This window comes from Homarus americanus, unplaced genomic scaffold (genome assembly GCF_018991925.1).
Source record: "Homarus americanus isolate GMGI-L3 unplaced genomic scaffold, GMGI_Hamer_2.0 scaffold19065, whole genome shotgun sequence".
In the NCBI taxonomy this organism is placed as follows: Eukaryota; Metazoa; Arthropoda; class Malacostraca; order Decapoda; family Nephropidae; genus Homarus; species Homarus americanus.
Genome location: NW_024757463.1, coordinates 1,208,902 through 1,226,186, shown reverse-complemented (window position 1 = coordinate 1,226,186; position 17,285 = coordinate 1,208,902). Strand labels below are relative to the sequence as shown.

Sequence of the window (17,285 nt, the reverse complement as noted above, 5' to 3'; positions counted from 1 at the left end):
TAATAAACACTAAAGCGGATGGAATCAAGGTATTAAGTGAGTTTTAAGTGTATTTAAGTGTGTTTTAAGTGGTTATAAGTGAGTAATAAGAGTTTGTAGTGGAGGGTATGTCAATGTATAATATTTTTGAGTTTTTTTTATATTTAGACTTTTATTAGAGCATTTAGGTACTGTTGTTATTTAAGTCAATTTTAAGGTGATTTTAAGTGATTTTAAGTGTATAAATCACTACAAATATATTAATACTGCTCCATAGATCTAGTAGCTCCTGTATGATGTATTTACTTGTATGATAAATTAGCTTGTGATGTCCCGAGTTAATATGTTAATTTATTTTCATGATTTTTTAATGTTTTTTGTGAGTTATTTATTGTGTCTTGTCTGTAGGTGTGTTAGTTATATGTTTGGTTTTAACGGGGACTAACTCACCCGGGCACAGGTCATTCACCCGGGCACAGGTCATTCACCCGGGCACAGGTCATTCACCCGGGCACAGGTCATTCTTGCAGGCACAGGTCATTCACCCGGGCACAGGGTCATTCACCCGGGCTGGGTCATTCCGCAGGCACAGGTCATTCACCCGGGCACAGGTCATCCACCCGGGCACAGGTCATTCACCCGGGCTGGGTTCAGTTCACCCGGGCTGGGTCATTCACTTGGGGCACAGGTCATTCACCCAGGCACAGGTCATTCCTGGGCACAGGTCATTCACCCGGAGCACAGGTCATTCACCCAGGCACAGGTCATTCACCCGGGCACAGGTCATTCACCCGGGCACAGGTCATTCACCCGGGCACAGGTCATTCACCCACAACGGGGCATAAGGGGGAGATAAAATAAGAATAAAGAGAAATTACCAATAAAAAAGGAAAAGTTTATATTAATCTACACTGAGAAGATGACGGGAACACAGAAGGCAGAGTATTGTACAGTGTGAGGAGTGAAGGAGGTACTGTAATGGGTTATTATAGTGTGACCCATATCCACAGAGAAACAGTGGGCACCGTGGGTAAGATGTGTGTTACGAGCCCATGGCCTGGCCGGGGGTATACAGGCTGCTAAATCCACCAAACATTGCCCGTTAAAGTACCTGTAAAAGAGAGAGAGTGAAGCAACATTGTGGTGAAGAGAAAGGGAAGAAAGATTATCAACTAAAGGAGGAGAGTTAAAATGCCTTTGATTCCACCCTATCTAACAGAGCCACCCCAGATATGAGAGCAGTACTCCAAGTTAGGACGAATGAATCCCTTATATACTTGAACCAACTGTACAGGAGTGAAGTAGCTATGGCATCTGTACAGTATTCCCAGCTTTCAGGAGGCAGCTTTAGCAATGTTGAGGATGTGTGGCTTCAGTGACATACTAGAGGTTAGGTTAGGTTAGGTTAGGTTAGGTTAGGTTAGGTTAATTTGTCACACCACAAAGATCTTTATCCTTATCGACATTTACAGAACAGATGTGAGTTGGTTTAGATCACCCCTTGTCTGTCTGTAGTATGAGAACTCCAGATGGGGTGACAGTACTCCAGATGGGGTGACAGTACTCCAGATGGGGTGACAGTACTCCAGATGGGGTGACAGTACTCCAGATGGGGTGACAGTACTCTAGACAGGGTGACAGTACTCCAGATGGGGTGACAGTACTCCAGATGGGGGTGACGAGAGCCTCAGATGGGGTGACAGTACTCGAACAGGGTGACAGTACTCAGATGGGGTGACAGTGCTCAGATCGAGGTGACAGTACTCAGACAGGTGACAGTACTCCAGACAGGGTGACAGTACTCCAGACAGGGGTGACAGTACTCCAGATGGGTGACAATGCTCCAGACAGGTGACCATTACTCCTGACGGGTGACAGTGCACCTGACGTGGTGACAGTACTCCAGATGGGGTGACAATCTTTCAGACAGAGTTGACAGTACTCCAGACAGAATTGACAGTACTCAGACAGGAGTGACAATGAGAGTACTCAGACGGGGTGACAGTACTCCAAGATGGGGTGACAGTACTCCAGACAGGGTGACCCAGTACTCCTGACGAGGTGACAGTACTCCTGACGTGGTGACAGTACTCAGATGGGAATTACTCAGACAGGGTGACAGTACTCCAGATGGGGTGACAGTACTCCAGACAGGGTGACAGTACTCCAGACAGGGTGACAGTACTCCAGACAGGGTGACAGTACTCCAGACAGGGTGGTACTCAGACAGGGTGGTAGTACTCCCAGATGGGGCAGTGCTGAACAGGGTAACAGTACTCCAGACAGGGGTGACAGTACTCCAGACAGGGTGTTGACCTCCAGACAGGGTGACAGTACTCCAGATGGGGTGACAGTACTCCAGACAGGGTGACAGTACTCCAGACAGGGTAACAGTACTCCAGACAGGGTGACAGTACTCCAGACAGGGTGAGAGTACTCCAGACGGTGATGGTGCTATGGCTTCTACGTTAATATTAGACTGAATACAACACATAAATATGATAGAATATACATGAGTAATTTTTATAATTTATGCATAAGATAAAAATACAAATTATATCATATTTAAAGCCAAATATATAGTGGCCCGCATGGGGATCGAACCCACGACCTCCGCGTTATCAGCACGGCGCTCTAACCAACTGAGCTAACGGGCCTGCAGTCATCTTTAGCAGTATTTACTTAATATATTTACTATCTGTATTGATCAATATACCTCAGGCAAGATTAATATTGACCAATATTCCTCAAACATTTTCGATTTTGTGTTTACTAACTGGCAACTCTTAATATTGATTTATATCTCTTTGGCAACAGTTCTATCTATATATTAATCTATATTCACTAACTGGTAACTCAGGTATATTTATATTAATTTATATTGAATCATTAATAACAGAATTATATCAATTTTGTGGAAATAAATGTCGTTTTTATATTAAGTGAAATTGCTATCTGGCAACTGTAGCGTCTGGTTACCATGACAACGGCGTCTGGTTACCATGACAACGACGTCTTTGTGTGTAAACAAATCGATAGTCTTGGCGTCTGGTGTAATTTGATAGATAGATATATAGATAGATAATTAGATAGATAGATATATAGATAGATAATTAGATAGATAGATATATTGATAGATAGATAATGTAGGTATATAAACAATGGGACACAATTATGGTAAATGAAAGATTATTATTATTATTATTATTTATTTTTTTTTAGGCCATTTAAATTTATATTAATTATTTAACTGCCTATATACACTGTTTATATAGAAATTTATTGATATATAATTAAAATCATTGATAATATAGCAAATTTATATAACCCTGATACAGTAAAAACTCCATATAACGGATAGCTCTTCATATAATACGTTAAATACAGGTTTCATAAAAGACCTTCGATATAAAGGACTTTCATCAATATAGTTAGATGGAGGATTCACATTTAACGAACATCTCTCTATAACGGATTTTCCTCTATATAGTCCGGTAAATAGAGTTTTTACTGTACTAGTATCTAATTCTGAGTAAATATTTAAATAGCTCTTAATATATAACTCAGTAAATGACTTAGTTGCTATTAATGCTATTTTATAACTATTTTCTGCTATTTTCAAGCCATTTTATACATTATTGAATATATATCTTATAAATAGCTCAATTAAATGGACTAACTATTGATAAATAGCCAAGTTGTGCTATTTATCACCGTAATCTAGTGTCTAATAGCCACTGAAGCCTATTTAATCTACTAGGAATTAAATGGTATCTTAGAGTCATTTTATATTAAGACTATTACAGATATTTGGCCATTTTAGGGACAGTTACATATTGTATTAAATGACTAAATTAAGCTATTTTATAATTAATAGCCTTAAATAGCTTTGATAATAGACTTAATCCACTAGAAATTAAATAACTTAGGCCTACCTAAAACCATTTTTATACTTAATCTACATATTTAACTAATTCTGGGCTATTTTCTTCTTCAAATGGTTTGGTTAGATTATGTTTGGTTTTGGTTAGATTACGTTAGGTTTGGTTTGGTTAGATTACGTTTGGTTTAGGTTAGGTTTGGTTAGATTACGTTAGGTTTGGTTTGGTTAGATTACGTTTAGTTTAGGTTAGGTTTGGTTAGATTACGTTTAGTTTAGGTTAGATTACGTTTGGTTTAGGTTAGGTTTGGTTAGATTACGTTTGGTTTAGGTTAGGTTAGGTTAGGTTATTGTATTAGTAATTAAACAATGGCTTAAATTATAGACATAGGTAAATTACAAAGGCATTTCCTTCCTCAAAAGGTTAGGTTAGGTTAGGTTAGGTTAGGTTAGGTTATGGCTTAACTTTGAGACATAGGTGAATCACGAAGCCATTTCCTCCCTAATAAACATCAATACAATATTAAGCCATTTACTCATCAAAAAAGACATCAATAGACATTTAAACAATTGACTTTACTAGGAATTAAATGGCTAAAATAATTATCCTTGGTTTAATTTCCCATTTTATATTATTTCTTGGTTTAATTCTTATTTTCTGTTATTTTTTGGTTTAATTTCCCATTTTATATTATTTCTTGGTTTAATTCTTATTTTCTGTTATTTCTTGGTTTAATTTCCCATTTTCTGTTATTTCTTGGTTTAATTTCCCATTTTCTGTTATTTCTTGGTTTAATTTCCCATTTTCTGTTATTTCTTGGTTTAATTTCCCATTTTCTCTGTTATTTCTTGGTTTAATTTCCCATTTTCTTTTATTTCTTGGTTTAATTTCCCATTTTTTCTGTAATTTCTTGGTTTAATTTCCCATTCTTTGTTATTTCTTGGTTTAATTTCCCATTTTCTGTTATTTCTTGGTTTAATGGATGACTAAACTAGATGGATCAACTAGACACAAACGCTGTAGAACTTCCACAGTCAATGGCGAGTCTGAAATGATAATAATAATGATAATAATAATAATAATAATAATAATAATAATGATAATAATAATGATGATAATAATAATTAGTAAAATCATTATGCAGGTATACAGTCTACATAGCTCATGTTAATATACATAACCAATCAGAAAGCAAGTAGCATTCTCACAACAGCCAATCACATGCAAGCTTTAACAGACAGAGGGTTCCTTACTCATATTGAACCAGCCGGGAGTGCCAGCGTCTTTCCTGGCGCTCGCGATCGCCTGACGAAGAGCCATTACTATTGAGAAGGACAGGGTGACTGGGGGCTCAGCTGTCACTGTTGGGATAAAAAAGAAATTGGGGTAAATTTTAGGTTAGTTTACCCTTAAAAATTTGTTGTTGTGGTGGTGGTTGTTGTTGGTGGTGGTGGTTGTTGTGGTGGTGGTGGTGGTTGTTGTTGTGGTGGTGGTTGTTGTTGTGGTGGGCTGCTGCTTGTTGTGGTGGTGCTGTTGTTGCTGTGGTGGCTAAGGTTGTGGTGGTGGTGGCTACAGGGTGGTGGTTGTTGTTGTGGTGGTGGTTGTGTTGTTGTTGTGGTGGTGGTTGTTGTTATTATTATTATTACAAAATTAAGACACTTTAACACAGACAGACAGAGACAGACAGACAGACATACTGTACCTTTAGACGACAGGACTCCTATTGGGTTAGGAGCATTGGACAGCAGAGTGACCCTAAAGTCAGCTGGGATATCATGGGATGTCGGGATGTAGTAGTTCTGTCATAGAAAACGGAGTGCGGGTTAGTCACGTCCCAAAAAGAAAACGGGAAGTGAAAGAAAACGGAGTGTGGGTTAGTCATGTACCAAAAAAGAAAACGGGAAGTGATAGAAAACGGAGTGTGGGTTAGTCATGTACCAAAAAGAAAACGGGAAGTGAAAGAAAACGGGGTGCGGGTTAGTCATGTACCAAAAAAGAAAACGGGAAGTGAAAGAAAACGGAGTGTGGGTTAGTCATGTACCAAAAAAGAAAACGGGAAGTGATAGAAAACGGAGTGTGGGTTAGTCATGTACCAAAAAGAAAACAGGAAGTGAAAGAAAACGGAGTGTGGGTTACTTATTTATTAAAGAGAAAAATTCAGTTCATTTTATTTATTATGGTAAGTTAAAGTTACTTATTTAATTGATTATTTATTCTATGTATATCTATGTATTTAAGTCATGTATAATTATGTACTCACCTAAATAACCCATGTATACCTCCCTAACCCATGGACACTTACCCATGTTCCAGCACTGAGTTTCTTGCCAGTCGTGGGGTCATAAATGGGTTTCTCTGTAGTTAAGAGCCCCTGACCCATGATAAACCCACCCTCCACTTGGCCCACGTCCACCAATGGGCTGAGACTACGGCCAGCATCCTCAATAAGGTCAGTTCGGGTCACCTGTGTCATGGGTTAATGGTTGTTAGTGGTAGTTCACTTATAATGGGTAGTTTAATGATCTATTTACAGTACCACAACTAATTCTGTTTACAAAGGTGCTCCAAATATATTTATGTTTACAAAGGTACATCAAAATTAACTCTATTTACAAAGGTGCATCAATTATATATGTTTACAAATGTACCACAATAGAATACTTACAAAGGTACCATCAATTATATACTATTTACAAAGGTACCTACCACAATATACTATTTATAAAGGTACTTACAAGATACTGCCCCGTTAATACATCCAGTTCGACTTCTGAACAAGCGACACCAAACACAGCATAGCTCTTGACCTCCCCTGGGCCATTCCTGTACAGACAGACACCAATACAGCCGTCAGAGATTGCTATATACCCCCTTCTTTCTATTGGGCGTGGCATAATAAGGGTTATTTAAAGGGGAGGAGGGTATTTAATTCTTTAAGGGGGTGTTTATTTGTCTATCTATCTATCCACCCACCCATCCACCTATCCACCCACCTATCCACCCACCTATCCACCCACCTATCCACCCACCCATCCACCATCATCCATCACTATCCACCCACCCATCCACCCACCTATCCACCCACCCATCCACCCACCTATCCACTCACCTATCCACCACTCCATCCACTCACCCATCCACCCACCCATCCATCCATCTATTCACCTATCCACCCGCCTATCCACCCACCTATCCACCCACCTATCCACCAACTTACTCATATTTCTCAGACAGATTCACCCCCATGTTCCAAGCTGTGAGAATCAGTTCCTTCCAGGGTAATTTCTTCCCTACTGATGCTTCCACTTCATCCAGACGAGCCTGTATGATCTTGCAGGCCTCACTGACACTCTGTAATGGTGTTAGATGGTGTTAGATGGTGTTAGATGGTGTTAGATGGTGATAGAGGGTGTTAGATGGTGTCAGAGGGTGTTAGATGGTGTCAGAGGGTGTTAGGATGGTGTTAGATGGATGATAGATGGTGTTAGATGGTGTCAGAGGGTGTTAGATGGTGTTAGAAAGGTTTTAGGACTGTTTTAAAGGTCACAATATATCTTAATAAACACACACACACACACACAGGACACACACACACACACACACACACACACACACACACACACACACACACACACACACAGACACACACACACACACACACACACACACACACACACACACACACACACACACACACACACACACACACACACACACACACAATACTCACATAGGAAGCAACATCTGACCCTTTCGACCCACAAGTGCAGGAAGAATTAGCATTGACGTGTGTGTTTGTTGGTCTAATGGTCACTACATCCATGTCGGCCTTCAGCTGGTACGCCGCCACCTGTGCCACCTGTGAGGGGAGAAAATACCAGCTGTGAGACGTGTTCCTAACGTGTTTTAGAACCAGCTGTGGGACTAATGTTTGTTTTAAAACCAGCTGTGGGATTTGTTGTTGTTTTAAAGCCATCTGGATTTGTTAAAACGTGTACAATATCCTAGTAACCATCTGTACCACCTGTCTAGTTAAAATACCAGCTGTGAGACGTGTTCTTAACGTAAGAACCAGCTGTGAGACGTGTTCTTAACGTGTTTTAGAACCAGCTGTGAGACGTGTTCTTAACGTGTTATAGAACCAGCTGTGAGACGTGTTCTTAACGTATTATAGAACCAGCTGTGAGACGTGTTCTTAACGTGTTTTAGAACCAGCTGTGAGACGTGTTCTTAACGTGTTATAGAACCAGCTGTGAGGTTTATCCTATGAATGTATGTCAGTTTTCATATCCTATGGTTAGTTTAGGACATCAGTCAATACCCTAATGTCCTAACTTAACTAATAGTATCTTATCTCAAGTTTGGATATCCTACGGCCATTTAGGACATCATCATCCCATGTTCAATGATCCTACCCCATGTCCTAATGTCCTATGGTTGTTTAAGGACTCCATCACCCAATACAATGTCCTAATCTTCAGTATTGATATCCTAACCGTCTAGTCTTGATGTCCTAATCTATCTAACAATGTCCAACCTTAGTTTAAATATCCTACGAGTATTATGACACCTCCAATGTCCTACCTTAGTTTAAATATCCTACGAGTATTAGGACACCTTCAATGTCCTTACCTTAGTTTAAATATCCTACGAGTATTAAGGACACCCTCCCCAATGTCATACCTAGTTAACATATCCTACGAGTATTAAGGACACCCTCCTAATGTCCTACCTTAGTTAACATATCCTACGAGTATTGCTAATCATCCCAATGTCGTACCTTAGTTAACATATCCTACGAGTATTATGACACCCTCCCCAATGTCCATACATATCCTATGAGTATTATGACACTCCCAATGTACCTTAGTTAACATATCCTACGAGTATTATGACACTTTAATCCTACCTTAGTTAACATATCCTATGAGTATTAACATCTCCCCAATGTCCAACCTTAGTTAACATATCCTACAGGTTATGACACTCCCCAATGTCGTACCTTAGTTAACATATCCTACGTATTATGACACCCCCCAATATCCTGATTATATATCCTGATAATGACACCCCTCCCAATTTTTTGGTTTGTCCACCTATAACATATATCCTAGAGTATTAAGGACACCCTCCCCAATGTCGTTAGCCAATATCCAGAGTATTAGACACCTAATTTGGTTAACATATCCTACGAGTATTAAGGACACCTCCAATGTCCTACCTAGTTAACATATCCTACGAGTATTAAGGACACCCCCCCCAATGTCCAACCTTAGTTAACATATCCTACGAGTATTACAACCTCCAATGTCCTACCTTAGTTAACATATCCTACGAGTATTAATGGACAATCTCCCCAATGTCCTGTAATTCAGTTAATACATCCTACGAGTATGTGACACCTCCAATGTCCCACTTCAGTTAACATATCCTACGATATTATACACCCCCAATGTCCTACCTTAGTTAACATATCCTACGAGTATTAGGGACACTCCAATGTCCTACCTTAGTTAACATATCCTATGAGTATATGACACCCCCAATGTCCTACCTTAGTTAACATATCCTACGAGTATTATGACACCTCCAATGTCCTAACCTTAGTTAACATATCCTACGAGTATTATGACACCCAATGTCCTACCTTAGTTAACATATTCCTACGAGTATTATGACACCCCCCAATGTCCTACCTTAGTTAACATATCCTACGAGTATTAAGGACACCCCCAATGTCCAACCTAGTTAACATATCCTACGAGTATTAAGGACACCCCCAATGTCCCTACCTTAGTTAACATATCCTACGAGTATTAAGGACACCCCCAATGTCCTACCTTAGTTAACATATCCTACGAGTATTAAGGACACCCCAATGTCCAACCTTAGTTAACATATCCTACGATTAAGGACACTTCCAATGTCCTACCTAGTTAACATATCCTACGAGTATTAGGACACTCCCAATGTCCTACCTTAGTTAACATATCCTACGAGTATTATGAGACCTCCAATGTCCTACCTAGTTAACATATCCTACAAGTATTAAGGACACCTCCCCAATGTCCTACCTAGTTAACATATCCTAGAGTATTAAGGACACCCCCAATGTCCTACCTAGTTAACATTATCCTACGAGTATTAAGGACACCCTCCCAATGTCCTACCTTAGTTAACATATCCTACGAGTATTAAGGACACCCCCAATGTCCTACCTTAGTTAACATATCCTACGAGTATTAAGGACATTCCCTAATGTCCTACCTTAGTTAACATATCCTACGAGTATTAATGACACCCCAATGTCCTACCTTAGTTAACATATCCTACGAGTATATGACACCTCCAATGTCCCACCTTAGTTAACATATCCTACGAGAGTATTAAGACACCTCCAATGTCCTACCTTAATAATACATATCCTACAGTATTAAGACACTTCAATGTCCTACCTTAGTTAACATATATCCTATTATATTATGACACTTCCAATGTCCTAATTTACATAATCCTACGAGTATTAAGGACACTCTAATGTCCTACCTTAGTTAACATATCCATGAGTATTAAGACACCTCCAATGTCCTACCTTAGTTAACATATCCTACGAGTATTATGACACTTCCAGTCCTAACCTTAGTTAACATATCCTATGAGTATTACACACCCAATGTCCTACCTTAGTTAACATATCCTGAGTATTAAGGACACTTCTGTCCTGCCTTAGTTAACATATCCTACGAGTATTAAGACACTCCAATGTCCAACCTAGTTAACATATCCTACGAGTATTAGGACACTCCAATGTCCTACCTTAGTTAACATATCCTACGAGTATTAAGACACTCCAATATCCTACCTTAGTTAACATATCCTACGAGTATTAAGAACACCTCCTAATGTCCTACCTTAGTTAACATATCCTACGAGTATTAAGGACACCTAATATCCTACCTTAGTTAACATATCCCATGAGTATTAGGACACCCCCAATATCCTACCTTAGTTAACATATCCTAGAGTATTAAGAACACCCTCCCTAATGTCCTACCTTAGCATATTTATATCCTACGAGTATTAAGGACACCCCCAATATCCTACCTTAGTTAACATATCCTACGAGTATTATGACACCTAATGTCCTACCTTAGTTAACATATCCACGAGTATTAAAACACCTCCTAATGTCCTACCTTAGTTAACATATCCTACGAATATTACAACCTCCAATGTCCTACCTTAGTTAACATATCCTACGAGTATTAGGACACCTAATGTCCTAATTTAGTTAACATATCCTACGAGTACAACCTCCCATTCCTAATTTTAGTTAACATATCCTACGAGTATGACACCTCCATATCCTGTCTTTTAGTTAACATATCCTACGAGTATTAAGAACACCCCCCTATTGTCCTACCTTAGTTAACATATCCTACGAGTATTAAGGACACTCTCCAAATATCCTACCTTAGTTAACATATCCTACGAGTATTAAGAACACCCTCCTAATGTCCTACCTTAGTTAACATATCCTGATATTAAGAACACCTCCTAATGTCCTACCTTAGTTAACATATCCTACGGGTATTAAGGACACCTCCCCAATATCCTACCTTAGTTAACATATCCTACGAGTTTGACACCTCCCAATATCCTACCTTAGTTAACATATCCTACGAGTATTAAGGACACCCTCCTAATGTCCTACCTAGTTAACATATCCTACGAGTATTAAAGAACACCTCCCAATGTCCTACCTTAGTTAACATATCCTACGAGTATTAAGGACACCTCCCTAATGTCCTACCTTAGTTAACATATCCTATATTATGGATAATCTCCAATGTCCTACTTGTTAACACCTATTATGACACCCCCAATGTCCTACCTTAGTTAACATATCCTACGAGTATTAAGGACACTCTCCCCAATGTCCTACCTTAGTTAACATATCCTACGAGTATTAAGGACCTCTATTTCCTACCTTAGTTAACATATCCTACGAGTATTAAGGACACTCTAATATCCTACCTTAGTTAACATATCCTGAGTATATGTAACCTCCCTAATGTCCACCTTAGTTAACATATCCTACGAGTATTAAGAACACCTCCCTAATGTCCTACCTTGAGTTAACATATCCTACGAGTATTAAGGACACCTCCAATGTCCTACCTTAGTTAACATATCCTACGAGTATTATGACACCTCAATGTCCTACCTTAGTTAACATATCCTACGAGTATTATGACACCTCCCAATGTCCTACCTTAGTTTAACATATCCTACGAGTATATGACACCTCAATGTCCTACCTTAGTTAACATATCCTACGAGTATTATGACACCTCCCAATGTCCTACCTTAGTTAACATATCCTACGAGTATTACACCCTCCCAATGTCCTACCTTAGCTAATATATCCTACGAGTATTAAGACACCCCCAATGTCCTACCTTAGTTAACATATCCTACGAGTATTATGACACCCAATGTCCCAATTTTAGTTAACATATCCTACGAGTATTAAGGACACCCCCCCCCCAATGTCCAACCTTAGTTAACATATCCTACGAGTATTAAGGACACCCTCCCTAATGTCCTACCTTGGTATTGATGCCTTGTCCCATCTCAGTACCCCCATGAGACACGGCCACGGAGCCATCCCGGGCATTTATGGACACGAGGACACTGAATGGGTAACGTAGGTCCACTGAATGGGGCCAGCTCATGGACATCAGAGCAATGCCCCTTTTCTTCCATCTGTTAGCCTGAGGTAAGGGTGAAAATAGAAGGAAATGGGTTAAAATGGTGGGAAATGGGTTTTCAATGGTGGGAAATGGGGTTTAAATGGTGGGAAATGGGTTAAAATGGTGGGAAATGGGTTTAAAATGGTGGGAAATGGGTTTAAAATGGTGGGAAATGGGTTAAAATGGTGGGAAATGGGTTAAAATGGTGGGAAATGGGTTAAAATGGTGGGAAATGGGTTAAAATGGTGGGAAATGGGGTTAAAATGGTGAAAAAATGGGTTAATATCGTCTAAATGGTCTAAAATAGTCTAAATTGGTTTATAATGATTGTAATGAGGTTTAAATAGCCATGAATAGGGTCAAATTGGGTCAAATAGTGCCTTAATTGGTGGTGACCTTACCTGGTTGAACTCAGCAACTGCTTGTTTACGCGCGTCGACGTCAGCTGAGGTCATTAATTGGTCAATCATATCTGAGATGAAGTTCTTTGGCACTGTTAGGGTCAGGGGTGCCTTCAGTGCTGCTAGGGCTTCTGTTTGGTTAGATTACGTTGTATTTTGGTTAGATTACGTTGTATTTTGGTTAGATTAGGTTAGATTACGTTGTATTTTGGTTAGATTAGGTTAGATTACGTTGTATTTTGGTTAGATTAGGTTAGATTACGTTGTATTTTGGTTAGATTAGGTTAGATTACCTTGTATTTTGGTCAGGTTAGATTAATACCCTACTATCCCACACTATCCCACACTATCCCACACTATCCCACACCTATCCCACTCACCTTTCCCAGCCAAACGAGCACGTGCCCTTAGTAAACAATGGTTAACTCTCATTGTTGACCCATTAAGCATGAGGTTCCTCTTTCGTATGTCAATAGGGTCGATATTCAGTGTTGCTGCTACGTGGTCTAAGATCTCTTCCATCAGAGTCACCCCCTCGAAGGTTCCTGTGGGGGTAGAGAGAGAGAGAGAGAGAGAGAGAGAGAGAGAGAGAGAGAGAGAGAGAGAGTTTGTTATTGTTTTTTTTTCATCTTAAAAATTAATTCATCTATTTACATATTTTTGCCTCAGATCTATTTTAGTTTTGTTGAAATATAGGTTAGGTTAGGTTAGGTTAGGTTAGGTTCTATCTATCTATCTATCTATCCATCTATCCACCTATCCATCCACTCACCTGGGGTCCTACAGTAGGTATTACACGACGTATTCGTCAAAACAAACTGCGGCGTCACGAGAAAGTTGGGACAAGCGTAACAAGATGGTACGCAATCCGGGGCTAATGGGCAGTTAGGGTCAGTGCCAGTGTAACCAGAATCGCTTGTTATGGTTGCCTGAACTGCTTGTAGGAGGCCCTGGTCGTCTACCCCTACCTAGAGAGGGAGGAGAGGTGAGGGAGGGTTTGTTTTGGTCTGATATTATTATTATTATTATTATTTTATTACGACAACAACAACTGCTACTACTACTACTACTACTACTACTACTACTACTACTACTACTACTACTACTACTACTACTACTACTACTACTACTACTACTACTACTACTACTACTACCACCATCACCTACCTTATAAGTGGAGTAGAATGGATCCCTACCACCATATATTGTCATATTGGTATCTAAATCAACCACAATCTTAACTGGTTTTCGAATTGTGGTAGCAGCCAAAGCAGCAGCTGTAGATATGATGTTACATTGGTCAATCTTGGCACCGAATCCACCACCAATCCGCTTCACTGTTACGTTGACGCTGTGGATTAGGGATTGGTTGATTAGGTGTTTGCTGTTATTATTATTATTATTTTATTACAACTACTACTACTACTACTATTACTATTACTACTATTATTACCCACCTGTTATCTGATATCCCAAGCACCTGCCCAATAGCCATCTGAGTACCAGCTATCCATTGGCTACCAGCATGAACGTCTAAGCCATCTTCTGTGGGTATGGCTAACGTCACCTGTAATGTTAAATAAATGTTAAGTTGTTGTGTTAATATAATGTTAAATTAAGGTTTGTTTTTGGCTTCTTAATTGTAATTTTATTTAATGAATTCACATTTGTCTTAATTTGGTCTACCTGACGTATTTTTGTCTAATTGACGTATTTTTGGTCTACCTGACGTATTTTTTGTCCACCTGACGTATTTTTGGTCTACCTGGACGTATTTTTGGTCTACCTGACGTATTTTTGGTCTACCTGGCGTATTTTTTGGTCTAATTTGACGTATTTTTTTTGGTTTACCTGACGTATTTTTAGCCCACCTGATCGTATTTTTTGGTCTACCTGACGTATTTTGGTCTGTCTGGCGTATTTTTGGTCTACCTGACGTATTTTTTGGTCTACCTGACGTATTTTTTGGTCTAATTGGCGTATTTTGGTCTGCTACCTGACGTATTTTTGGCTCACCTGACGGCTTGGTCTACCTGGCGTATTTTTGGTCCACCTGACGTAATTTTTGGTCTACCTGACGTATTTTTTGGTCTACTCTGACGTATTTTTTGGTCTACCTGACGTATTTTTGGTCTTACCTGACGTATTTTTGTCTATCTGTCGTCATATTGTCAACCTGTTGTTATATCGGGGTCCAGTAGATGTAAAAACCTCCATATAGTTGACTGTACCCTTTAGAAAGGTGTTCGTTAAAGAGAGGTTATACCCTATGTGTGTTTATTGATGTGACGTCATTAATACGTCATAAATATACGCCATACTCACCTGGTTCTCTAAGTGGAAGTGATATTGTCCACCAGACGTAATTCTCCCTCAATGATATGCGTAGATGCCGCGAATCCAGCTGAGGAAGACACGTGATTGGTTATTTTATGTGACGTCATGGATTTGGAGTGATGTGATTGATATGAGAAGTGAGGTCATGGATTTGGAGTTATATGATTGGTTGTGAGATTTGATGTCATGGATATGGAGTGATGTGATTGGTTATAAGAAGTGAGGTCATGGATTTGGAGCTATATGATTGGGTGTGAGATTTGACGTCATGGATATGGAGTGATGTGATTGGTTATAAGAAGTGAGGTCATGGATTTGGAGCTATATGATTGGGTGTGAGATTTGACGTCATGGATATGGAGTGATGTGATTGGTTATGAGATGTGAGATCATGGATTAGGAGTTATATGATTGGTTGAGAGATTTTACGTCATGGATATGGAGTGATGTGATTGGTTAATGTATATTGTTTTGATAAGGATGTTCTATGATTGGTGCCTTTAAATGACTACCAGAAGGCTCTCTTTCTTTCTCTCACTCTCTCTCACTCTCTCTCACCATCAACATCACCCTCTACAAAGGGGTCAAACTGTCCCGGTGGTAGAGGCTTCTTGAGGGCTTCATCTATGGTCAACACAGGTGGTTTGGGGTCATCGTAGGTCACCACTACTAAGCTGGCTGCTGATTGGGCGATTTCGGTGGTGGTTGCAACGATTAATCCGATTGGCTGGCCGTAGTACCCCGTTCGTCCCTCGGCAAAGAGCTGTTTTGGGGTTGGTGGTTATATAGATAGATAGATAGTTGGGAAAGTTCTAATATTACTCAAACTCACTTTAAAATATTCACAAAATTTCCCATAAGTCAAAAAAGGCCAAAAAGGTCAAAAAAGGCCAAAAATCGTAAAAAGGTAAAAAAAAAAGGACAAACACGGTTACTTACTGGCTGGGCGAACTCGGGTGTAGCCATAACTTGGATGTTGTTTACGCCCGTGATGTCCTTGGCACTTAGGAAGGTCACCACACCGCTCACGGCCTGTACAGGGGTGTAGGTGGGTTAGGTGGGCTCTTCCAGGTGGGTAAAGTGGGTTCGGTGGGGGTGGATTAGGTGAATTTTAAGGTAGGGTTGAGATTAAGTGAGTTAGATTTAATGGTGGTTCTATTTTGAGGGTGTAGGTGGGTTAGGTGGGCTGTTCCAGGTGGGTAAGGTGGGTTAGATGAACCAGGGTGGTTAAGACAAACACACACACACACACACACACACACACACACACACACACACACACACACACACACACACACCCACACACACCCTCCCACAAACACCCCCTGCCCCCTTCCCACACCTCCCTCCCCCACAAACACACCCCTGCCCACCCCCCACACCCCTCCCCCCTTCCCCCACCCTACCCCCTCCCCACACAAACACACCCCTGCCCACCCCCACACCCTCCCCCCCCTTCCCCCACACACACCCCTGTCCCCCCCTCCTCCACCCCACACACACACACCTCACACACACACACACTCACACACACACACACACACCTCACCAGAGCAGTAGTAGCATCAACTGACACGATAGTTGCATTGGCTTGTGTCGACGTGACGAACCACCCGTAATGCTCCTGTGATATACGAGGCATCAGCTCTATAAACTCTGCCTCTCCTGTTCGTGAATAGAATCCGGATTTATTATCGTTTTTTTTTTAGGTAGGCGTTCGTGTAAGAGTAAACATAAGTGGATTTAGTCTGGATTTGTTGGATTTCATGTGGATTAACACTACCTAAACCTATTGTATACTAGCTACACCTCATGTACACCTCCTACACCTCATGTACACATCCTACACCTCATGTACACATCCTACACCTACTACACTGTTCACTCACCACTACACTGTACACTCACCACTACACTGTGTAGGAGCCTCG

General features: G+C 40.2%; 1 protein-coding gene and 1 non-coding gene across 2 annotated transcripts; both read right to left on the bottom strand.

Annotated features, from left to right (window-relative positions):
• Positions 1–2,562: 2,562 nt before the first annotated feature.
• Trnai-gau lies at positions 2,563–2,636 on the bottom strand. Its single transcript has one exon. It is a non-coding gene; the product is annotated as a tRNA-Ile (tRNA).
• Positions 2,637–4,766: 2,130 nt separating this feature from the next.
• On the bottom strand, positions 4,767–17,285 carry LOC121857494 (xanthine dehydrogenase/oxidase-like). Its single transcript, XM_042353580.1, has 18 exons — positions 17,263–17,285; positions 16,904–17,019; positions 16,294–16,386; positions 15,913–16,117; positions 15,343–15,421; positions 14,475–14,584; positions 14,185–14,368; positions 13,790–13,985; positions 13,398–13,562; positions 13,018–13,148; positions 12,473–12,637; positions 7,591–7,719; positions 7,078–7,211; positions 6,596–6,683; positions 6,163–6,324; positions 5,563–5,659; positions 5,114–5,221; positions 4,767–4,906 (listed from the first exon to the last, which is right to left on the bottom strand). Exons 6-18 carry the CDS (start codon positions 14,510–14,512, stop codon positions 4,836–4,838), a joined length of 1,668 nt encoding a protein of 555 aa, XP_042209514.1. The 5' UTR covers positions 14,513–14,584; positions 15,343–15,421; positions 15,913–16,117; positions 16,294–16,386; positions 16,904–17,019; positions 17,263–17,285; the 3' UTR covers positions 4,767–4,835.